General features: G+C 40.6%; 1 protein-coding gene and 1 pseudogene across 1 annotated transcript in view; both read right to left on the bottom strand.

Annotated features, from left to right (window-relative positions):
- The window catches only part of LOC103734628, an 11,965-nt pseudogene extending 4,180 nt beyond the window's left edge, over positions 1-7,785 (bottom strand).
- A 13,889-nt stretch (positions 7,786-21,674) lies between these two features.
- The window catches only part of Gabrg3 (gamma-aminobutyric acid type A receptor gamma3 subunit), a 749,929-nt gene continuing 745,529 nt past the window's right edge, over positions 21,675-26,074 (bottom strand). The window contains exon 10 of the mRNA XM_008833637.2: positions 21,675-23,473. Within this exon, the coding sequence (XP_008831859.2) occupies positions 23,192-23,473 (282 nt within the window). The 3' untranslated portion in view covers positions 21,675-23,191. The remainder of the gene's footprint in view (positions 23,474-26,074) is intronic.

Here is a 26,074-nt window from a genome sequence, read left to right as displayed (position 1 = left end):
TCTGCCCCCCCCCCCCCCCCCGTTCAGTTCTGGCTTTTTGGAGGTCGCCCACCCAACAGGCACTGAAGGGCATTAAGGGGTAGATTCTTGTGACTGGGCTACCTGGGTATTCTCAATGTTGTTTACACAGAGGAGCTAGACCCATCTTTAGGACAGTGGGCCATAACACAGATCTGAGCAAAGCAAGGGGCTCGCTACACCTGGCCCCTCATCACAGTGATTGGGGCAAGAGCAACAGCATATCCTGAGATGTTTGCATTTCAAAGAGAAGCTTGCAGGTCCCTGCAGAGATGGTTTTGGATGATGAAAGTTTCACATCTTCAAAGGGTAGAGCAAGGACCAATAACTGTAAGCTTTGACAGCAACCGATCTGCGAGGTATTCAGGGCTTTCTCTGCCTATCACCAGGTTTTAGCTGGTACAAATAGATAAATTCACCTGGGGCAAATAAATCCTGGATCCATGGAGCTGTCACACAGAGTTTTTCAAAGAGGACATGGTCACCATAGGCACATGGCCTTGTGTATGTCTGTGCTAGTTGTGTGTACAGTATTTTGGGGTTTCATCAGTGTTTGTATCCTATCACTGAGTGGTTGAATTGAAAATAAAATAGATTTTTCCATTCTGAATGATGGTTACTGTGTGTATATGCATGAGTACATGCTGTTTTGTTTTCTTTCTAGATGGAATTTTAGCACATTTAATACTTCCCAGTTGTCTTTCAATTACTTTTTGCTTAGTGTCTGATTTAGCACCAAGAAACTTAACGTGGAAAGATGAATAAAAAGAAAAATAATTCACAACGCCTTATGATACTGCAGTGACTTGAGTGAAAAATGTTCACTATAGGTTCAGGTGTTTGAACACATGGTTCTCAGTTTGTGGTGGTGTTTACAGAGGTGGTGCAGGCTTGCTAGAGGAAGTACATCACTGGGGATCAGCTTTGAGAGTCCATAACCTTCCTCACTTGTAGTTGGCGCTCTCTGCTTCCTTTGAGCTGTTGAGATATGATCTCTCAACAGCTCACCTGATGCTATGCCTTCTTTGCCATTATGGACTCTTCCGCTGAAATTGTAAGTCCAAATCAACTCTTCTATAAGTTGCTTCTGGTCATGGTATTTTATCACAGCAACAGAAAAGTAGCGAATACAGGTACCAACAGCATCAGGTTCATGCCCTTACACCCATCTCCTGCAGAGAGTGTCCCTCCTGTTCAATATGGCAGTAAACAGGAGATTAAAACATGTAAGTCCAGGTCTCTGAAGAGGGGTTGACCTGAAGACTTGCAGTGGATCTGGGATTTCAGGCCTTGTTTGTGGCATTGGACAACCCAGGGACAGAGAGATGCACTTGAACAGCACCAGTGGTTCTCAGAGTTATCCTTGTTCAGTTTTCCAAATATAAAGAGAAGCCTGGTGCCACACCTTCACAGAGCTCCTCAGGTTGAGTGCATGGATTTTACCATTCCAGATGCTTCCCTGCACTGCATGGACTTGATGGATCTGTTTCAAAACCTTAGGACTCTCAGTCCTCGTTATTACTTTTGCCCTTAAGTCTTTTGCGTTTAATTATCTCCATATTTCCTTGTTTACTAGAGGTGTTACACTTCCCCATCTGTGGGGTGTAACTAAAATTTCACCAATGTAGCATATTCTTTTTAAAATTAGAAAATCTCTCTCTCTCTCTCTCTCTCTCTCTCTCTCTCTCTCTCTCTCTCTCCCTCCCTCTCATAAAACTGAACAAAATTTTAGAGGGACTGTGATTGGTTTACATGCAATCTCTGGTCACTGATATGATACCTACCAATGTGCCGTGACACATTTGAGCTCCTAAGAATGCAGGATGCATGCATACCAGATGCTTGGGGTTTTTCTCAGGTTATTAGAGAGCATGGAGACATAAGATCCTGAGATTTAATTTCCTGGTTTTATGAATGCCTTCTTTGGATTTAGGCATAGTGTATACTATCAGTCATTGATAGCCTCATTTTTATTAATGTTATCCATTTTTCCTCATTTTTACCTTATTTCTTCATTTTCATAGTAATTTACAGATAAAATAAGTAAGAAAGGGGAAGTCTTAGTTATAAAATGACCATATTAACATGAGTACAATCCAAGAAAGACTTGTTATCATTGTACCTATATATATATACATACAGCTATGGAGGACTTCTCTCTTATAGTTTTAAAATATTTTATTTATTATTTTTATCTTATGTGTATATGTGTATTGCCTGCATGTAGGGGAGTGCACCGGTGTTGTGAAATGCCCACAGAGGACAGAAGAGGCTGTCGGATCCCCTGGAACTGGAGTTATGGACAGTTGTTAGCTGCCATGTGGGTGCTAGGATTTGAACCCGGGTCTTCTGCAAGAAAGTGTTCTTAATCTCTGAGCCACCTCTCCAGCCCCTTACCATAGTTTTAAATAACTTGGTCTAACTTACTGAAACTTGCTAAAGATGACACAATTTGAATAAGTGCTATTCCCTTTGGTTTCAAAACCAGTAAAATTCTGACCTGCTTTAGTATAGAAGAGTATAAAATATAGTATTTCAAACTGTAGTATAAAAATAAAACTTAAAACTCAATAGTGTGGGGCTGAGGAGATGTCTCAGTGGTTAAGAGTACTAGCTGCTCTTGCAGAGGACCCAGCACTCACATGACAGCTAACAACAGTCTGTAACTTCAGTCCCAAGGGATCCAATGCCTTCTTCTGGCCTCTATGGGCATTGCATGATGTGGGTGCACTTGTACATTTGCAAGACAAATGCTCATACACATAAAATAAAAATGAATGCAATAAACAAACAACTGGATAGTGTGTCCTTATTAAATTAAATGTTTCAAATAGTTTCTTCATGTGCATTACAACCACAGCAACTTGAAAAAATTTGAAATGACAAGTTTGGAATTTGAGAAAGCTGCTACAATATGAAATTCACTGATTAGAGTTGAGGGATGCATTAGTATTCTCTCCACCCCCTGTTCTGCTATGTTTCATGAGTCTTAGGTGTAGAGGTTCTACTACAGATATGGTACCTAGGGCTGGGCATCTCTACGACATGTATTCTCTGTGTGTGACCAGTTGTGGAACTTTGCAATAGCCTTCATCTGTTGCAAAAAGAAGCTTTTTTGATGAGTGGTATATGGTATTCTTGTCTTCAAGTTCTGACAGATAACCAAGGGCTCCCGCAATAACCTGTGTTATTTTGGGAGTCTCTTGATCTACTCTGACCCATGCCAATCCAATCAGACAGGGGTCCATAGTGGAGCAAGGGAAATGGGTGGTGGGCTGGCCCTAGCCTGGGAGCTGTTGGAGACTAATTACTATTGGGTAAGGGAGAGTAGACCTTCCTTAAGATGTACAGATAGGCTGACTAGACTCCAGTAGATAAACTTTTACTGAGGGACATCTGGGCACAAATGCTTGGCCACATAGAACTTAACATGTATGGTGGAATGCATGAGGTCTGGTGTGGGGATGTAGGGGTATGGATGAAGGAGGTGGTTTAAATGTGATTAAGAACTGTTGTTTGAAATGTACAGAATTCACTAAAATAAAAAAAAAAAAAACATGGAATTCACCCACACTGAGGTCCTTAAGCCCCAAACTTTACATACTACTAGAAGTTAGGAGGTACTTTTTTCTAGATGAAAAAAATTCATATTTTTTTTTTCGTATCAAGGAAAATTGTACTCTTACATAACATTAGAGAACAATCTCCTCTTGCCTTGCCTTAAAACTTCAAAACAAATTCTTCATATTTCTCTATTAATACTTGAAAGTCAGTAATGCTAATTTAGACTTCATTGTGAGAACTAGCTGACACAGACATTGTCAGGAATGCAGAAATCTTGGTGGTTGTTTTGTTGTTGTTGTTGCGCTTTGTCTCAATCTTCAAGCCCTAAAACCCCCAATTCATTCTATTTCTAAGCTCATTATGCAAGAAAAGAATGACTCTATTGGCCCTAAGAGCCGCCTTCATCACATTAAACCAATGGTTCATCTTGTGCTTTGTGATATTCCATTCCATTTTCTACTGAGAGTATCTTCCATAGTCCCTAGACTAAACAAGATTTTCTGTATTGCAAGTCTTTGTGTTTTTTATGCTTTAAGTAAAACATTCACATCTTTTGAAAACACATTTTAAAAATACTCTATGAGTTCTTCATACCATTCCCTGATGTATAAGGAAGAGAAGAAATGGTTACCTGGGGCCATCTAAAGCTTGCTTTTGTGCCAACAATGTAGAAAAGTCTCTTGATCTCTAAAGTTTGTGTTCAGATATTAGAATTCAAAGTAGAAAACAGGTTTTTTGCCTGATTGCCTCCACTCTTGCTGGAAAGTTCAATCATCCTGTTGCTTCCACTGCTACATCCCTTTATTGATCTTCAAACCAGCTTCTTCAGACTTCCAATGTAGGCTGAAGACTAGCAGCTGCCCAGAAATCCTCCAGCCCCCTCATGCTGTATTACGACAGCTGAAACAACCAGACTCACAGGCTGAGTAACTACAGAATTCTTGGCTTCTTGCCATGTGGTTGCTTAGACTCAAATTTGGATCCTCTGAAAGAGCAGCCAGTACTCTTAACTACTGAGCCATCTCTCTAGCCTCAAGGGAATTCTCAATCTTTTAGAGGCCAAAATGTTCTTTCTTGGAGAATGAAGTGTGCCCGGGCAATCTGCCTCAAGGCCGGGCCACATCAGCTCCAGAAATGCTGAGTGTGTGTGCTGGACCATGTTAGGAACCTTATCACAAAGGATGACTATTTTCCTGACTTTAGGTGCTTCAATATTGACCTTAAATTTCTGAACTTAGAACTTGGCAAGTAAGAAAAAAAACTAAGGAAGAGAAGAAATGGTTACCTGGGGCCATCTAAAGCTTGCTTTTGTGCCAACAATGTAGAAAAGTCTCTTGATCTCTAAAGTTTGTGTTCAGATATTAGAATTCAAAGTAGAAAACAGGTTTTTTGCCTGATTGCCTCCACTCTTGCTGGAAAGTTCAATCATCCTGTTGCTTCCACTGCTACATCCCTTTATTGATCTTCAAACCAGCTTCTTCAGACTTCCAATGTAGGCTGAAGACTAGCAGCTGCCCAGAAATCCTCCAGCCCCCTCATGCTGTATTACGACAGCTGAAACAACCAGACTCACAGGCTGAGTAACTACAGAATTCTTGGCTTCTTGCCATGTGGTTGCTTAGACTCAAATTTGGATCCTCTGAAAGAGCAGCCAGTACTCTTAACTACTGAGCCATCTCTCTAGCCTCAAGGGAATTCTCAATCTTTTAGAGGCCAAAATGTTCTTTCTTGGAGAATGAAGTGTGCCCGGGCAATCTGCCTCAAGGCCGGGCCACATCAGCTCCAGAAATGCTGAGTGTGTGTGCTGGACCATGTTAGGAACCTTATCACAAAGGATGACTATTTTCCTGACTTTAGGTGCTTCAATATTGACCTTAAATTTCTGAACTTAGAACTTGGCAAGTAAGAAAAAAAACAAAAAAAACAAAAAACCGGAGAGCCAAGATGGTGGTGGCTCGGCTGCAGGTACTGGATAAACAGTGGCAGCAGTGGATCTCAGTGTGACAAGTTGTAGAAGGGCTTAAAATATGACTCCAGTAAGAAGATGGTTATCATTTGCTCCCCCTGGTCATGGAGAAGACGTGAAGACAGCAGATACCACAAAGCCAACCAGATCCTTGACCATGAAAAAGAAAGCCCTGGATCCATCTGTCTCTTTAAGCAAAAACAAAAAGTGTTTTTCTCCAATACTGATATCCCTCTAGCAAGAAATTCAAGAAGGCACCAAGTAAATGTTGCTTTTGTTTGCTGCACAGAAGCCAAGATGTTCTTTCTTAAACACAAGTACAATCATGGACAGAGTAATGGAGACCAGAAAATAATGGGAACCAGCTAATTAAAATTATTTAGATATCCTGACACATGGCCAAGATTTTAAGACTGTAATTAAAGGCATTCCTTGGGATTCTAGTCTTTTTTTTTACAGCATACATTTTATTGAATTTCTATGCATTTCATACAATACATCTTAATCATATTTAGACCCACTCCCTTATCTACAACCTTCATAGCCCCAAAACTGGATTTCATGCATTCTATAACTATGTTAAGGCCTATTGAGCCATGTTTGAGTCCCCAGATATTCAGTGTGAGTTCATCCACTGGAGCTGGATCAGTCTATCTAGCATCACTCCTTTAAAGAAGACCAACTCTCCCTTACCCAGCAATGATCAGCTGCCAATAGTTCCTCAACTAAGATTGGAGCTTCTTACCTTTCCCTTGTTCTATGCTAGTTTTTGTCTGGTTTAAACAAACATAGGTCTTGTGGATGCTGTCACTGTTGCTGTAAGTTCATATGAGCAAGTTCCCAGCCACGATTCCAGTCTTTAAAATAGTTTGTGCATATTTATTTTAGTTTTATCTGTATGACTGTTTTGCCTGCATGGGCCATGGGAAATGTTTTTTTTAAAAATAAATTTAAAAAGCTAACCTGGTGAGTTTTGCACTGACAGGGTTCTTCACAGTCCTTGGTTTTGTAAAAGTTTTCTGAAGCCTCTTTTCTGAGTATCACCTGGTCCCAGATGGGCCACATCCACACAGCCCCTGCTCCTTAAATAAGCCTGTGTCCTAACTGAATGTGGTGGCATATGCTTGCTATCCAACTACTAGAGTGGCTGAAGCAGGCAGATCACACATTCAAGACCTGTTTGGGTTACATAGCAAGTTCAAGCCAGTTTAGTCAACTTAAACTTAGTGAGACTCTGTCATAATAAAGAAGAAGGGGGAGGACAAAGAAGAGAGGAGGAGGAGGAGGAGGAGAAAAAGGAGGAAGAAAGAAGAGGGAGGGGAGGAAGAAAGGGAGAGGATGAGGGTAGAGAGGGGAGAGAGAACTTGCATCCAATTTGTGCAACGATCTAGTGAGCATTGTTATGTACCATATAGCATTTCTTGCATCTGAATCCATTTGTTTCTTACTTTTTCTACCTATGCCCAAATGAGCTGATTTTTACCTTTTAAAATACTTTTTAAATTATTTTTATGTGTATGAATGTATTGCTTGCATGTCTATTAGTGCATCTATGTCATGCAATGCCCATGGAGGTCAGAAGAAGGTGTTGAATCCCCTGGAACTGGCGTTACGGACAGTTGTTAGCCTACATGTGGGTGCTGAGAATCAAACCTGGGTCCTCTGTAAGAGCACTTAGTGCTCTTAACTGCAGAGCCATCTCTGGCCCCTTTATCACTGTTTTATAAATTTGTTCTTCAGTTGTGGAAAAGGAAAGATCTTGAACATACACCATACAGCTTTTCAATAATTCTTATTTTTTCTGGTACTTATTTCTCAGCATTCTAGTCCATAGCCTGTCCTTCTCATGGTATTCCTGGCACCAACTCACCAACTCAGCTCCATGTAGGAGTTACTGCACAGCCTTCAGGAGGTTTTCTGACACAGCTCAGAGAGGCGATCAAAGATCAGGGTGGAAATGGGCCCATATTTACTCAGTGAGAAAATTGTAATACCTTAGATAGCAAATGCTTTTTTTCCCTAGAGAACATATTTTGTGTACACTTTGAAAACAAGACAAAACAACTTGCTGTAGGAAGGTGCTTGAAGCCCCAGATCAGGTTCCTGTCATCCACTGGGATGACTTCCTTTAGAAGCCTCTCTTCTGTGTTTGTAGTGACTTTGTCTATGAGTTTATCACTTGACAAGTAGGAATATTTTTCTCTAAATAAATAATGCAAGTCTTCAATCTTGTCCATGCTATCTGACAGACCTTGGTATTATGAACAAAACTCAGATGCATTGCCACACAGAGAGGTTCAAATCCCCAAGTAACGTTTCAGTTACCAACTGTGCTGCTCAAATTACTGGTGCAGATGGCTGAAGTGTTGAATTTGACTTTACTTTTATCTTAATCTTCAACATCAAATAGGTCTATCCTGTATGAATGTTTATATCTGTGAAAACTTTGAGTATCCAAGATTTTAAAGATATTTATTAGGACTTAGAACTCTTTTAGTTACCTTTTTGTTGTTGTGATAAAACATTGACCAAAGGCAACCTGGGACAGAAAGTGGTACCAGGAGAATAGAGCTTTGCTGTGACAGACATACCTGACCATGTTGTGTTGGGGAGGATTGTGGAAACATTTGAAATTCTGAACTAGAAAAGTCATTGACTATGCAGAACTTGATGAACAGTTTTGTGGAAGTTAAAGCCATTGAATATGCAGAGCTTGATGGGCTGGTCTATGGGAGGTAGGAGTGCTGAGAGAAAAGCAGAAGATGGAGGCCTGGCTTATGATGCTGGAGGGAAGTCTGAGGTCTCTCAAAGACTATCAGAGTTATATAACATTTTGAATTGAAAATCTGAGATTTCTGGTCAGCTGGGACTAAAGAATCATCTGGGATTAATAAGAGATCAACACCACTGAAGTAAAACCTTTGCTTTATTGGGAAAATTGATTCTAGTTAACTAGGACTGAAAAATCAGTTGTGATTAGGAAGAGACCAATATAACTAATGTGAAATCTTCTGGGAAGTATTTCTTCAGGGTCGGTACACAAAAACTGTGGTCCTGGGGGAGGGGGAGGCAAAGCTGTTTCTTAAGCTGGAAGTTGAACTTTTAAGAGTTCTGTACATGGTACTGGTTTTGAAGGCATGAAGGGTTCATGGAGAGAAGTTGAGGTTTGGTACTGGAAGAGACTGGGAGGGGCCATGTTTGAAGACCTTGGTGAAGGTGCAGACTCAGTTGCAGTAGAAACATTACATCTGGGACAAATTTCTGTTTTAGTTTGCTTTCTGTTGTGTGATAAACAAACCCTTCTATATCAATTATCAATTAAGAAAATGCCCTACATACATGGCCACAGGCCAATTTGATGGAGGAAATTCCTCAGTTGAGATTCCCTCTCTTCAGGTGACTCTTGTTTATATCAAGTTGACAAAAACTAACCAGCAGAAACATGAAGGCATACAGGCATCAATACTTCTGAATTTGAAATGTGTTAACAAGTTATGCCTAGTGATATAGGCCTGTAATCCCAGCACTCAGAAGGCTGAGGCTGGAGAATAACAAGTAAAAGTCCAACCTGGGTTACAGAGTTAGCTCAAGGCTAGCTTGGGCAAATTACTGAGATGTTGTCTCAAGATTTAAAAGTGATTAATAAACGGAGAACTAGGGCTAGAGCTCAGTTACAGAATGCTTGGCTAGAGTGCACAGGGCCCTGGGCCCCACATTCAGTACTGCCCTAAACAAAAAATGCTGTTAATTCTAGATGTAAAATAAGAAAATTGAACTATTTGGAGACAGTAAGTTGACAAGAACAATGCCTCCAATATGCCTGTATTAGATTTATTTTGGTGGGTCTAGATGGCCTCAGTCTGCATTTCCTGACGTCATCAGTTATTGTGGCAGCTAGCTTCACTAGCACATGTGTTGTACTGGTCCTTCAGCATTTCTGATGCAGTTTTCTGATATTTGAATTGCAGAAGGTTGCCCTTTTTACCTCAGAGACGCTTATCCACAATCCAGGGCATGCAGCTGTACCACATTTCCCAGCCTCCTCTGCAGTCAACTGGAGTAACCAGGTTCTTCAGTCTCAGCTTAGGGAATGGTGCCATTTTAAAAACGCATCTGTAAACATATTCTTCCCATAGAAGTGTTTCATTCTCCTTCCTAGCCATCGGATATGCAGAAGAGACGAAAGGTCACAACAGAGGATCCATTGCACAGTGGATGGGGCTAGACCCACTCTGGATGGACCCTGGACTCAGAAGGGAAAAGGCTGGGATTATGCTGAGCAGCAGAGACTTCAGAGCTGATTAGCTGTGACACTCTGCCTCAACAAATACAGTGCCTAAGGCTAGACTTCTGAATCCTGGGACCACATTGTTTACAGAGAAGGCTGTCACTTCAGTCTAACTACAACATGCTTCTTAGACTCAGTGCACACCTGCATAATTGATGGATTTGTTTCTTGTTTCCCATTTTGAGGCAGTGCTAAAGAGGTTGTTTCAGATGCCGTCTCCCCCTGTACTTTCTTCCCTCACCTCTTCTGAAGTGGATAAGCATAGCATACATGCATGTTCCTGGGTTCTACCCCAGACTTAAGAGGTCAGAATCTTAAAGCTGTGCTTAGGGACCTCTTCAGTGAAAGCCCCAGGATCATACTCACATACAGCTCAGGTCTGGACATGAGGAAATTGGAAAAGTAGAATTTACCATAGAAAGGGAAAATGGATTGAATATTGACTTTTTAAGTTTTCCCATTTTTAAGGAGCTTTACAAATGGGAAATATTTCCCCAGCCATGCATGTTTTTTTTTGTTTCCTCAGCAGGGAAAATGTGAAGTTATTTTAAAATTTCACTGTAATTAGGTTTTGCATTTGTCAAATGCTACTTCTCCTCATGTGTGGCACATTTGAGCTGGATTTGAAGCATGCTGCGCAGACAATGCCCATTATCTGCCATTAAATGATTTAGTAACGACAGCAAAACTTAACTTAGGGTTATTCTTATAAATACCTATATTAACGAACAAGAGAACTTAAGCCCCATAAGTCAGAAGCAGTCCATTAACATAGCTAAATAACCATGACCTTTCCAGAGGAACATAAACTCTTTGAAATAACTCTGGGTTTCAGTTTGCCTTTATAATGGGTATATGTGGTTGATAACTATTTCCTTAAGTGCAGTGATTTTCTGCTCCATGGTAGGAATAAATGGTGAATATATTTATATAAAAAATATGAAAACTCTTCCATGGTAAAGCAGAAGAAGGTGAGTGAGATGGGTGAGATTAAAGGTGAGTGTAAAGGACACTGATTGCTTGGGAAATCATTCCAAGGCCTGACAAATGAAGTGGTATCAAATTAAAAAGGGACTTCAAGCAAACAGTGCAGAGACAGCCTGTGAGATTGGGGAAAATCTTTGCATCTGTCAGAGAATTAATTTCTAGAATCTATAAAAACTCAAAAAAAAAAAAACACCAAAGCCAAATATTTCAACTAACATCTGAGCAAATGAAGAGATATTTCTTGAAAGGTGAAGTACAAATGGCCAGTAGACTCATGGAAAACATACTTATCTTCAGGAAAATGTAAATAAAAATTACACTGAGATTCCATCTCACCCCTATCAGAATGGCTGTCTTTACAAAGAGTGGCAGGGAGCACGGATCCTCACACACTACTGGTAGGAATATAAACTAGTGAAGATACTATGGAAATCAGTATGGAGGTTCCTCAACAAAGTAAAAATAAAACTACCATATAATCCAGCTGTGCTATGATTGCAAGTATACCCAAAGGAATCCAAGTCAGCATACCACAGAGTTACCTGTCCATCATGTTTATTATGGTACTATTCCCAATAGCCAAGTTATGAAATTAGATTAGGTGCCTATCAAAGAGATGAAAGAATAAGGAAATTTGATAGCTATACAGAATGAATTTTTATTAATCTTAAAGGAGAAAAAATGGTATCATTTATAGGAAAAAGGATGGAATTAAAGATCATAATATTAAGTAAAATGAGCCAGATTCACAATGATGCTTTCTTTCATATGTGGAATCCAGAACTTCCACACACACACACACACACACACACACACACACACACACTACTTGAAATTGAAGGGGGACTAGGGGTTTTGGGCAAAGAGGAAGAACACTAGTAGGAAGGAAAAGAGGGCCAGAGAGGGTGCTGGGAAGTGAATACAGTCAAAGTACATCATACTCTGGAATTAATTCATGTTAACAAAATGTTTTTTTAAATATTTAAACCATTGCCACCAATGAAAGCACTCATTTTTATGCAATTAACAGATCTATGTGAACATCTGAAAAGCTAGTTTATTACCTGAAGAGTCAGGTAATATGTGGTCTTCCATGACCGCACCCAGGCCCTGTGTGAATGTGCACATAGCCATGGATCAGGACAGGCAAAGTCTTATCTAGAAAACTTAAAATTACTTATTTATTTCAGAGGACAAGAACCACTCATCACCAGTTCAATGATGCAGATTGTTCAGTGTAATGAACCTGGCACCAGGTGGATGGCTGGTGTCCCCAGGGAGAGGCACAGAGCAAAATGCACTGAATTCTTGGTCGCTAGGACTGGTCACATTAACTGAATCTACTGTGTCTGGAGGTTATATTATCCCACCAGGTTCTGTTCTTTTTGGATATTATGATTCCCATTGATACCAGAGATGCTAGGGGTCATTTCCTGCTATCAACTTTAACCTGCCAAGTGCTTCAGTGCTTGCTGGATTTCCTCACTAATGCCTTTCTCAGGCTCTAGGTGAGGGATGTATCCTTGAGTCCTACCTGTGGTCAGATGGCAGACACAGTGTTAGTACAGATTTACCAACTCTGACCCATTCAACTTCCAGAGATTTGCAATTCTTTCTTTACGTTGCATCAATAAAGTACTAAGTCTCAATTTCATGGACTATAGGACATTAAATAGTCATTGCATAAGTTTAATCAGTACCTGCTGCCTCCTGGGGAAGAGGTCTTGGGCTACAATGTCTGAACTGGGTGTGAATGTAATTGTGCTTCAGGCCTGAAGAAGGAATGATACCATTCAGAGATTAACATCCTTCTAGAAGGTTCTGCCCCAGAGAAATTTACTGAAGGACTTTTAGAAAAGATAAGACAGCTGAGCATTGGTGCAGAGTCCCATTTCTCCTTGGCATTTTGTAAAGTCTCTCCTTTTTTTTTCTCCCTATTTTAAAAATATTTTTATTGACCCAAGAATTTTATACAATGTGTTTTGATCATATTCAACCCTCTCTCCTCTCTCCGCCCCCACCTTACTAGCCTCCATTTTCATGTCCTCTAATATTATTTGTCTTTCTTTTAAAGGCCTATCAAGTCTAATATGTGTTTTTCAAGTGTATTTGCATGTGGGTCTATCCATTGGAGTTTGGTCAACCTATTAGGCATCATATTCATAAGGAAAACTGGATCCATCAATAGCCAAGAGATCCTCAGTTAGTCTAGTAACATGTACAGCACCTTCTAGTACTATGAAAGTTAGCCAGCAGAGATGAAGCTTCAAGGTCAACAGCAGCTGGATTCTTTGACTCATTTACTGAATGTATTCAGCAGTCAGGTCCTGTTCTGGTAGGTAACTAAGAGTAATGACAATAGCCAGTATTGTTATTGAGAATCTATGGGATCTTTCTGGTCAACAACACTAAAAGAGGGAGTCCCTAATTCACACTTCAACAACCAAGTAGAGAACATCCTAACCTTGGATTTTTTTTTCAGTTTGGAGTACCAGTTATTGATTTATGTGTATCCCAATCATACACAGGTGGCATCCATGAGACATTTTAGCATATTTAAAAACTTGAAAAATATTTTATTTTATGTGTGTGTCTTGCCTGCATGTATGTAAGAGCACCCTTGTCATACATTGCCTGCAGAGGTCAGAAGAGGCTGTTGGATCCCCTGGAACTGGAGTTACAATTGTTAACTGCCATGTGGGTGCTGGGAACCAAACCCGGATCCTCTACAAGAGCAGCCAGTGCTCTTAACTGCTTCTATCTCTCCAGCCCCTTTGAAAACCTATGTTGAAGGTGAACCCCCCCAACAAAAGTGATTTTAAATAAAGTAAATGTCTACAATATCCAATGAATTGCTCAGCAGTCCAATCCACACTGCCATGGCTATGAAGAGGCTGACTGGCAGAGCCTGGCAATCAAGCAAAAGAGGTGTGAAGTTACACTTGCAACTGTTCAACTCTTTTGTCCCATTTGTTAAGTATGAGATACGTCCCAGGTCTGTTGTCAGTAAACATCAGCCAGTGCCTCCATGAGAAAAACCTTTATTAAAGGAGTAAACGACCTGGTGTGTGCATTCTGTCCTCCACAGATGCCAGCTTTGTGGTGTATCTATCTTCCTTCTTTGATCACAAACCAGCTGGACCATGCCAACTCTAGTAAGAGGGAGGAGTCACAGAACATGGCATATTTTCCATTGCTCAACCAGAGATCAGAGCCATCCCAGAGTTAGTGCTGAGAAAACCAACATGGGTACTCTGGAATTAGCCTGTTTGGGAAGTGTCCTGTGCTGACAATGTCTTAAAGCCCCTGCTGTTCTTCATTCCGTGCAGTGCTCATTCTTGAAGGACAGGACCAATATGTGAAGTCATAATATCTAACTGGGTGACCTGGATTTGCTCTGCTTAGTAAAATGTGTCCCATTCAGATAGACCTAAGTGAGACCTAGAGTCCTGTAATATCTACTGAAACATTTTTTTGTTTGCTGTGTTGTTGTTATTATTATTATTACTATTACTATTACTATTATTATTACTATTATTGAGACAGCTTCTCTTATGTAGCCCAGGCTGGTCTCCAACTCAATTGTCCTGCATTAGCCATGTTAGTATTGATTGGGATTACTGGTGTGTGTCATGACCTACAGCTATGCTCTGTGTGAGACAGCAGCACTGTCTGACTTTGAAGTGGTGGGCCTCAGCTCCCAGTGCCCTGATGGTGCTGGGGCAGGGCTAGGTTCATTCCGTTTAATCCATTCCCTCACTGCAGATGAGACCGGGAGCCTGGCACAGCCTCTTTGCTTAGCTGTATTGGAGTCCCCTGCTTCCCCTGGAGTGGGTAATTTGAGGATCTCTGTTCCTGAGCTTTGGCAGAAGAGGAAGGAACCAGATTCCCTCAGAACAGTCCCCTCTTTTCTGCCAGAGCCATCCTGGCCTCTTCCTCAATTATACAGTCTGCTCCAGGTTCAGGTTCCCTAGAGATGTGCATCAGAGAGGGGCAAGCGCTGTCACACATCCTTAGACACCAGGCAGCACTCTCCCAGACAGTCACTCAAACCAGAAGGAGGTGCACTTTCAGTATTTCTGACAACATGTGCATTTATTTGTATCAGAAGTACAAACATAGGAATCCAAATACAAATGCAGAGGGCGGCCCAGCCTGGAGGCCCAGCTGGCTTTGGGCTGAGCTTCACCCTGAGGCGGGGACAGAACGCGCGAAGCAGGGCGCGGCGCACCGCCCCTGTCGCCAAGGCACATGGGGCGCAAGACCGCCCTCGCTTCACTAGGACACCACGAGCTGCAGGGGACAGGGAGTAAGTCCTCTGTTGAGGGAGGCGGGCCCTCGGGGACAGCAGCGCACCCCAGGCTGTTCCAGGCCACTTGATGTCAGCAGGGAATCTGTCCTGGCTTCTGTACCAGGTCCAGGCTTGCTGAGGCACAAGCACTTGGACCAAATGGGTCTCCCCTCCTCCCAGCCAGTAGCTTCTACACTCCTGGCACGTGCGGAGCTGATGTTACATGCTTTGGGGTTCCGGAATCACCCACCTTCCTCTCCCTTGATCCGAGGCTCCACAGACAGGAAGGACCCCACAGAGACATAGAGCCGACCGAGCCTTTCTGTAGTCCCTTTCTGCCCAGGGCACCATTCAGGACCCCTGAAGGTTTACACTTCACAAAAAGAGAGTGCCTAGTGCAAATCGTGGCTCACTCAAGAACTCAGTATGGTTCAAGCCAGACCTCATGCTGCCTAGATTCCTCTGTGAATGTGGCTTCCTAAGCAAGCATGGTGATGCCTGTGTGCTATCTACATCTTGAGAACCCTTCCAGCTCATCAGTTAAGCTGGCCACCATGCACAGATGATCAGGCCCCAGATGAGCACCCAGTAGAGTAGCAGTGCTCATGCTAACAAGCCAAGTTGGCTTGTTCCACTCCACAACAATTCTGATCAGGCATTTAATCTTGATTTTTTTTTTTTTTAAAGAAAGGATGTGATCCCATAAATCTTGGGGAATATAGGGATTGTCTCTTTTTCTGTGCCTCTCTCTCCCTTTTCTCCTCCTCTCCCTGTCTCTGCATTGCCTTAACCAGAGTTTTAATAAGCTAATATGCTATCACTAGGAAACTGTGCTCCTTTCTACTTGTTTCAACTAAATTTAGGGTGATGGGTAGAGTAATGCACAAATTAATAAGTTGTCCAGTTTTATCGCTGTACATACAAACACAGAAACACACAGTCACTTGATGTAAACACAAGATGTCCCATTGCTCCCAAAGAGATACATGTAGTTCCATTCCCTGAAAATTGTCACTTTTCTAGAATTATCAAACACAGGACAAACGAAGCTTTGCTGAGTCCAGGAGCTGATCATAAAACAAACATGTATCTGTACAAACATGTTAGTATGTAAACATGGTTCACTAGCACAAAACTAGTCATTGTGAAGGTCCAGAATGAATGAATGTGCCTTTTAGAATGTTTTAATAGTTATTCTAAACTGAGAGTATAACAGCAAACACTTCACTACTATATATTTTTTAGTGTCTATTTATATTCAAAATAAAAATGTCAACATGAATGACTGGGGCCGTAGATCCTAAATCCAAATGCCATGATAGAAGCCGAGTGGTGGTTTCTTTGAGTAACAAAACTTGCACCTTCCAAAGATGTAGATACATTAGGGAAAATAAATTGTTCTTAGCCAGTTAAAATGCTATTTCTAAGAAAAAGAATAGAAAAGTCAAATGAGCTGAAAATGGAGAGAAGGGAAGTAACCAGGAAGAGCACACTGGGTGGCATGCTCTCCCAAATGTGATTTAAAACTCTGCTTGCACCAGGGCACGCGGACTGTTGTGAAAAGAGCAAGAATTTGGATTCTCATCTAAAAGTCATACTAAACTCAAACTTTTCTATTCTGTCCCTTAATACAAGTCCTAACTGTATCGCAGCCTGGAGCAGACATTGAACCTTTGCATTGAATCAGTTGCTAAAGGCTAAAACATGGAAAAGAAAGATGATGGTGGTCATGCCATACTCCCATCATACCTGGCTGACAAACTGAAATGTCAGTCATCAAGATTATGTGTTTTTACATTTAATTGCACTGAAATCTACTTAAGAAAGTTTTTTTTTTTTTCTTTCTTCGTCATTTTTTATTTTTAACTTTCTAGACTGCCCTGGCATTACAAAGACACAATGATTGTGACCAGTCAACTGATAGTCACGGTCAAGGCTACACAGAAGGTTAGATGTTTGTATTTCCCCACTGGAGAGCTCTGTGTGTTGGGGCCTTCACACAAAGATAAAATGTCAAAAATCCTTTCTGTTATAAACCTGAACAATTCTCAATAAAAACCCTGTTGCGGTGAATACTAATCAGAGAGCCTGACAATCAGATCTCATAGGGAATAGACATTTAAGATTAGTAAATATTTCCAGCAGATCTCCATGAACTAGGAACCACCTCTGTTTCCAAGAAAGTGACCATAGCGGGTCTGGGCTCACATAGCCATTAAGGACAGGGGCATTTGTGATGGTCTAACCAGATATCCTAGAAGATAGCCCAGCAACTGCAGGCATAGCCCTGTCAGACTTACCGGATTTGCCTAGGCAGAAAATGTGTAGGTTGAGAACGCCGCCTGTCTTAGATGAAAGACAAAATGATGGACTCCTGCCACCTTTGTGTTTATGCATGACCCTTACTAGCTCCCTTCCTAATTCTCATAATATTTGTAAGGCAGCAGCTTAGGGTCAAAGGTCTTTATTCCCCAGGTGATTTTGGAGACTGCTTTAAAAAATCCTGTGTATTAAAAAGTGTTTGATGGAAAATGGGAACTTTTTTGAAAGGTTAATTTTGAGAAAGCAGATATCATAGAGACCAAAACAGCCATGCTGCAGGCACCTGATTGAAGAAATAAATATTTAAGAAAATGAAAGTGGGCTATATATGCTTTCCAAGATGCTACTTCAATGAATGGGTGCAACCAGGAGAAATCTGGATCTCAGTCTGTTCTAGAAAATGTATACTTGCAGTCACTTTTCAAGTTCTGCAGGGGACTGGTTACAGGAACCCTCAGGATAAAAGAACCTGCAGATGCCTGAGCCCCTTGAATGAAATAATGCATTATATGCATAGAGCCTATGCATAGTTTTCCCTGTTCATTCAGTCATGGGTAGACAACTTACACTGCTTAAGGCAATGTAAATTTTATGCAAGCAGCTGTCACACTGATACATTTAGGGAAATCATGACAAGGAGAAACATCTATCCATGTTAGGTACAGAGACAAAAATATTTCCCATTCTTGGTGGTGGTTGAAATCACAGATTTAGAATCTAAGGATACAGAAGGCAGACTGTACTTGATTGCCCCAAACAAAGAAGCATCCTTAAGTATCTAGAAAAGAACCAAAGATAGCAGCCACCAGCTGGGTTAGGGAACTTTTGTTCTTGAGAATCAGTTTTTTCCAACCTTTGTAGTTTAAATTGTTCAGCAGACAGACTTCTTTCCCTGCAGGAATGGTTATTACCTCACACGGTGCAGACTACTCCCTGGGCTAGGGCAACCTTGAATTATGTTTACAAATGTGAACAATAAAGTAGGTGCTTAACTGAATAGATAAAGCAAAGTAGTTTACATTTGCCTCAATTACCTGAACACTGCATTCAAACTGTGCTTATTTTGGATGTGTGTGGGGGGCGGTGTGGTGTGTGTGTGTGTGTAAAGAAAGAGGATGAGGGAGAGGGAGGAGAGGGAGAGGGATGGAGGGAAGGAGGGAGGGAGAGAGGGAGAGAGAGAGAGAGAGAGAGAGAGAGAGAGTTTTATTTGCCAAATTATTTTTTCTAGCTCATACATCTGTATATAATCTGAAAAGTCCACTTGGTTAACATTTTTTCAGAACTGATTTATTTAAGTTGGTTTAAGATTGGGATTTTATGTAAGCAGTATCTAAGGGTTAAGAGTTTTGACCCTTAAACACCAAGTGCCATTCAACTAGAAGCTCTTTTGAAAATAGAAACATCTTCACTTTTAGCTTTAGCAGAATTACATCAAGCTTTTGTTATGGAACTGCTATTTTATAATCTGAAGACATTTTAAAATGAAAAGAAGAAATTCCTGTCTTCAAAACAATCATACATTAAAAATAAGCCAAATTCTTATTTTACTAGGAATAGCGACTGTCTTAGCTGCTGTGGCCTTATCATCTCAAGACACAGGTCTTTTGCCCTCCCTATAATGTAAGAAATCTATGTTTAAAATAGAAGGTAAGTCATTGAGAGATCAGAGACGGGCTTGTCATTCATCCTGAACTCTTCCATTCTTTTCTAGTACTTTGGCTGTGAGTACATGGGGGACTCAGACACCGGGTACTGCTAACCTCTTAAATACAAATATTTACTACAAACCAAAAAATAATAAATAAATATGTGAGGATTACATTCTCCCTCAATTGGTAACAATTTGAAGGGAGATCAGCAGAAGATTGTGAATAAAACTTTTTGCAATGTATTCAAAATCTGGTTTGTTCCTCTGTATTTACAAACATCTTTCCAGATAATTTTTTAAAGGATTGTGTTCTAAAGCTCCAAATAGACAGTTTATCAGTACAAATGAAATTTGACATTTCAATGTACACTTATTTAGATATTGTATTTATCTTGAGTCATCTGATATTTGAATATGAAATCTTATATTAATTAGTTTATAAACTCTCAGAAAAAAAGCAACTCAAGAACAGCTGCCAGACTGCAAATTGATTCAAGATGCTTGATGCCTCAAGAACATCGAAGTGGTAGAGTTCTGAGTACAATGGTTAGGGACCAGTTATAATTTTTCAAGCCTCAGGGAATGCGCATAAAGTTTCCAGTTTGGCAGCCAAGATAAAAATGGCCAAGGAGGCAGAGGTTTTGTCTGTTTTGTTTTCTAGCCCTTTGGATAGAATGGACTGTTGCTTCCTAGCTGTAGGAAGACTGATCAATGTAGAATGGGGTTACTGGTCCCTCGCTTCTCTTGCTTCCAGGGTATGCATTGTGCAGAGCTGTAATACATATCTAAAAGTCTCTTTACTGCAGCAAGCTATGGTACAATGGTTTGGAGTGGTGGTTCTCTATGAACTCTAGTCCCTATAGAAAGGACTAGGTTGCTGATTTTGACCCAGTTTCCTTTGTGGAACATGAAAATAGTTTGTGATCATGGACAAGCATTTCCTCATTTGAAGAATCCACAGAATGTTTTCCCTTAACTCATCTGATGCAAAATCAAGGATAATCCTGTTTGTCATATGAATAAATGAATCTTACTTTCACCCATGCATAAAAAAAGAAGCCAAACCTAGCATGAAAATATAGTTGATTACAAGAAATGGAAACATTCAGAAAATGGGAACTCTTTGAGCTTTATGTTTTATTTTAAGGCATATTTTGGGTAAATATGGGGCAGTGTTGGCTAGGTCCAGAGAAAATTATATTGTCCTCTGTCGAGCATCTGGGAAGTCCCTGTTGAAACTTGCTAGGCTTTGAAGAGGCATTTTGCTCTAATTCCATTAGTGTGTAAAATTCCTTTTCAGTTGTTTTTTTTTTCTCCATCAACCAGGATGCAGTTTAAGAAAGAAGACAGTCACAGTTTTCAGTATGATACACAGTGGTTGGAAAATTGGAATCTTTGTCCAAACACAAAGTCATTGTCTCCGCAATTTGGAGTACTTCTTAGAGTAAGGAACACAGTAGCACCTTTGGAATGCAGGTCGCTCAGACAAATACCCAAGCACTCCTCACCTGTACACACAAAGCAAACAGAGTAGAGTTGGGCAGAATAGGCTTGAGCCTGTGTGCCCCACACAATTCCTTCTTAATCAAACATCCTGGAAAGGAGAGTTGCTGACTAAGGAGGGGTGCAAGTTTCACTTTCTCCATATGTAACATCTCTCCTCCTCAAAGTAAACATACTCATTCTTAGAGCCTCCAGCTCTGCCCCCGAGCAAGGGACATGCATCTGTCCTGTTCCATGGAATGAAATGGTTCATTTTGGGGGGTTCAGATTGACATAGAAAACTGAATTTTACAGAGAAACAGACATTGGCTGGCGTGTTCTTGGTAGATGTGTTTGTTCTTTTCAATGAGCCTCTGTAGTGAGTGGGAGTCTATTTAATATTTATTAAGTGGAATTTGCTTAGATTACCTTGAGTTGAGAGTTCTGTTTCATGGAAGGAAGCCATGAACGTCTGTGTTTTGATTAGTATGACCAAGGTTGGGTAGAAGGTGGCTGGTTATTGTACATATGTCATATGTATAAAATGCCATGAGAGTTGCTAATGCTATCTACATATTGAGAAGTTTCGAAGCAAGAGGCAACTGTGAACTGTTTTAAGGTAACATGGAGTTAAATCTGCTATAATAAATGTTTGTAGGTTCTGCTCCTCTCAAGAAAACTTTACTAGAAAATTTAGTTCTCTCCAGAACTTTTGAAACGTAACAGGTTGAAATTCCTTATCCTGTTAGGATTTTTGAATTTATGGTGTTGGCAGTTATGTGTGTGTTGTTTGCCCTTTGTCCTCAGCACTGTGGACTCCTTCAGCCAGGGTACCCTCAAGAGTGGGCATGCCAAAGGTGGGAAGTTTGAGACACTAGGGCACCAATGTGCAAAACTATCTAATAGAGGAGAAATTTCATTTAAGCCATTATTTTCAGCTTATTTCTCCATAGGCATTTAATGTTTTAATACTTAATTTAAAATTTCTACATAGAAGCCAAATGATTTGAGCCTTATGTAGTAACTATATAGTTTAAAATCAGGAATAAAAGTAGGAATTTAATATCTCACAACATATATAGACTTTGTCCTTAAAATTTGAGTGGTCATATTTCTGTATTTACACATTCACTTGATATGCAACAGTATTAATAAAAATCAACAGAACTATATAGTTTCAGTTTTTCTGGTCCCTTTCATTCCTGTCCTCTTCTCCTTATGTGAAGTCAGGACTTTCATATATTCCTTCTGTATGTGGTTTTATTAAGTAATTATATAGTATATACCATAGAAATTGAAAAATGAATGATTTTCAATAAAGTTGATTCAGTTTTCTATGTGAAAGATGAGAAGCACAGAGATTCTATGGCTGACATTTTAATAACACCAGAGCACTGTTAATGACTGGGAAGAGATGTAGCTCCCAGCGGTGGAGGAAATGAAGCATCAAAGGAGTCAGGAACATGAAGTGCACACCAACATCCGGTTATAGCAAAGAATGAACATCAAGAAGCAAACTGATCTTGTGTTATAAAAGTATCAAAAGAGAATTGACTGGGGGGGACTCTTTGGGATTTTGCTATAGGTCCATATTTCAAAGTATAAAATAATTTTTGCTCATCAAAATGTATAACTGATGAAAGCCATTGCCCATTTTTTGCATCTAAAGTTGGTTTGATTTGAAAATTAATATTCACTATGAAGTTTTTGAAAGCCTATCTACATTTCTTTCACACTCTGGAATGTATTTTCAAAACAAAGACCTATACATGTCATATGTCTTTATAAGATGAAGACAGTTACTAAACACCTGATAATAATATAAGCTAGACACACAGTCTGGGGTTGAGACATGGTCCAGTAAAACATAGCTTTTGGAAGGAAATGTTGAACTAATCCAGGAACCCAGTGTTCAAATACTGCTGACAATCAGCAGTCTAGAATAAAAAAAAAATTCCCTTGGAAGATTTAGAGATAATCAGCAGTTCTCACTTCAGCAACATGAATTTTAAAGATCGTATTTTTCCTCAAATGGAAACTTGTGGCTGATACATGTGTACTCTTCTCATGCCTGAAAGAAGGTGGCCAGGTAAAGGAAACTAAGAACAATGGTCCTCAATCAGGCCTCAGAGAGAGGACCGAAGCTTACTGCATTTCAAACTGGACCTCAGTATGAGGCCAGCATGAGTGTACCTCCACCAGGAGAGATCCTGTACACATGGACACTGGTGCCAAGGGTCACAAAGGAAAGAGACATGAAGGGTGGAGGTCTGAGATGACCTCTGGGATAGTTTTTTCATGTTTTACGGGAGTCTTTGAAAGGGTAACCAGCAGATTCTAGTGTCCAAGACCATAAACATCAAGCTACAGGTTCAAGAAGGGATTAGCAAGAATATCACTTTAAAATTCATTTACTGTGTGTGTGCGTGCACATGTGAGTGTGTATTAGTGAAATACTTATGAGGACTATTTCCCAGATACTTCCCATGCTGCTGAAAGGTAATTTAGAATGAACTGAGCAGCATACTTTCTTGCTACTTGGTTGGTCACTTCTGGTCTGGGGATAATGGAGGGGGAAGAATGCAAACCAATTACTCTTCACTCATCCATCCCTAAGAGCAGCACTTAAAGATATAGGTATCCAACCCAATAGACCAGGTTGAATAGCAGGAATGACGTAGGGAAAAAGACCCGGGAGTATGAGTCCAGCTCGGAGATGTCTATGTGAATACGCCCTTTCCTCCAGGATCCTGATTTACATTCCTCATAGCAGCAGAAGAAGCTCTGACAGTCTTTGCCATCCAGACACTCGTAGACGCAGGTGTCTTCAAATTCCTGCCAGTATACAGAATTGTTTAAAGTGATCATCACGGGTGGTGGGGGCCTCATATCAAGGAGAGAATAGTTCTGCAGGCACAAGAACAGCATAAAGAGTCATAAGACACAGGCTATAAAGCAATAGGTACATCTTCTGTCTGTTATTGGATAAGGGCATGTGGGCCATACCTATCTAACCTGTAGCCAGCACTGGGCAGAATCTGTCCTTTGCAACATTGCAGCTCAGTGTGCAAAGAAAACTGTGAATTGTGCTGCAGTTTTAAAACTTCCTGTCCAGGAGTTTCATGGCCACATTTTCAAAGTGTGTTATCCATTCCTATTCTCAAGTCTGTTAACTTGTAGTGAATATATACATATCATAGGTAGATATATTCCTTAAATGTTAATCCAGTTTGGTTATTGAAACACGGAGAGATTAATATGATACCTTTTCAAAATAGCAAACAGTACAAGTATAGTGTGCTGAAATGAGAGTGTTCTTGTTCCATCTAACTTGGGCACCGTGAGCTTTCTGTATGGGATGGCTTCTCAATAACTAAAGGTCTGCATGGCTAGAATGTTCTCACTCCCAAGCTCTCCTGCCTTGGAAAAGTCAATGAGGGAGGATAAAGGAGAGTTAATGATGTCAAAGTGGGGAGGATTCACTTGTCCTTGAGAAGTGGCTTCCAATGAACTCAAGCTTTCAGATTACTGACCATACAGTTGTCTGCCTTTTCCGAGGGACAATTAGCTTTTCTCTACAGTGAATTCCATAACGAGAGGCGTTACTAAGTCTAAGTAACGGAAGACAACTGAAAAGACTTGTCTGCCTAATTTGGTTTACTTTTTTTTTTTAAATAAATATTCTCAGGCTGGAGATATGGCTCAGCAGTTAACACTGACTGTTCTTGCAGAAGACCCAAGTTCAAATCCCAGCACCCACATGGGAGCTAACAACTGTCTGTCCTCTGCGGGCATTGCATGACACTGGTGCACTTACCTACATGCAGGCAGTATACATACACATAAAATAAAAATAATAAATAAAATATTTTTAAAAATACTCTCATTAAATAGACCAACCTGACCTGGGATTTGCTGTGTAGTCCAGGCTAGACTTGAACTTATGGTCTTCCTGTCTCATTCTCTTCAGTGCTGATGTCACAGGCCTGTACCAGCTCTACAAGCCAATTTCTGAGATGGATGGTTAAGTAGTTCTTTGCCCAGGGTTAGCACAGTGCTGGGAATGAGGCTATTCAGAATCTAATATTAGAGTCTATAGCCATGCCACATGGAATGCATCCAGTCTCTTCAGAATTCATTAGTAATTCTCCTCATGGGCACAGGCACAATTTGCATGTACTTTTGCATCTTAATTTTACTGACTAGATTCATGGATGTATGGTGCTATGAGTGGGGGCAAGTGTATTCAAAGCCTGGATCCTTCTGGAGCATCACATAGAAAGTGTGTGTGTGTGTGTGTGTGTGTGTGTGTGTGTGTGTGCGTGCGTGCATGTGTGCGTGTGTGTGTGTGTGTGTGTACATGCTGGGGGGATAGTCTAGTCCTAAGCAGGATGCTTTGGACCAGGTATTCACTGGGGGATATCCTCACAAGCTATGGTTACCCATCTGTATGATAGCAGTGCATCACTGTGCAACAACTTCCAGAGCTCTAGCCATGGCAGAGGTGTAAGTCTTCCTGCCCCCAGCTCTGATGAGGATATCATCCTTCAGCTTCATAATTCTGAAACCTGAATGTGCATCAAAATCACCAGTTCATCTCAACCTCTTTCCCATCATGTCTGAGGAATTTATATCTTTCTGGTGATTTCCATTTGGGAAAAATCTGTCTTTATTAGACAACACCACTAAAAGTTTCCTTGCGTGTATGTTATGACAGTTCTCAGTCAGGCGATTATCCACTCATTTCTTCCCTGTGTACCATGTAGCCCCTTATTAATGGAGAAAATGTGGGTTGTGGGTAAAGGAGATAATGGGCTTGATAAGGCAGCACAGCCCTAAAGGAAGACTCTGAGCCAGACTGGGCACCAGAAATCTCTCCAGGGATCCGGGCAGCTCACTAGAGGGGGTGGCTTCAGGGATCACAGGCAAAGCAAGGACTTTGGGGCAAAAGAGAAACTTCCATTTAATGTCTTCATTTAAAGAAATAAAACCCTAGTTATTGAAGCCCAGTAGAGACTTCAGAGGAAACTCAAGAGACCTCTGAGTTTTAATAGCTTAGGAGTTTGGCATGAAATGAATTTTATTTCAGAAGACTGAAAATGAATGTAGTATGTTCCAAGCCTAAGTGGTAGCATGGTGTGCTGTCTAAGCACTTTTCTGTATACTCTCTAATTTGTCATGAGTATTTTAAACTATGCTGAGATGGTTTGATGGATGCATCATCTCTCAACATCATCTTTGGAAAAGCAAGTGTCTGACTCCCTCTTCCTTCTCCTATGTATATGACACATGTCCTCTTGAGCACCATGTTTTCAATACTGTGAAGGGCATTAGCTTTGCATTAAGCAAGTTATAGAACTAAGACACTGGGCTGTGGGAGCAACATGCTCCAACCAGCCTCTGTGTGGAGCCTGGGTCTGTCATTATGACTCTGGAGGCTTCCCTTTTGGGCTTCATTCCTTCTGAGTTGAAATGTATTGAAATGTAATTCTTACCCAACAAGTAAAG

This window comes from Nannospalax galili, unplaced genomic scaffold (assembly GCF_000622305.1).
Source record: "Nannospalax galili isolate Female #2095 unplaced genomic scaffold, S.galili_v1.0 scaffold135, whole genome shotgun sequence".
NCBI lineage: Eukaryota > Metazoa > Chordata > Mammalia > Rodentia > Spalacidae > Nannospalax > Nannospalax galili.
This window is presented reverse-complemented; position numbering and strand designations above follow the sequence as displayed.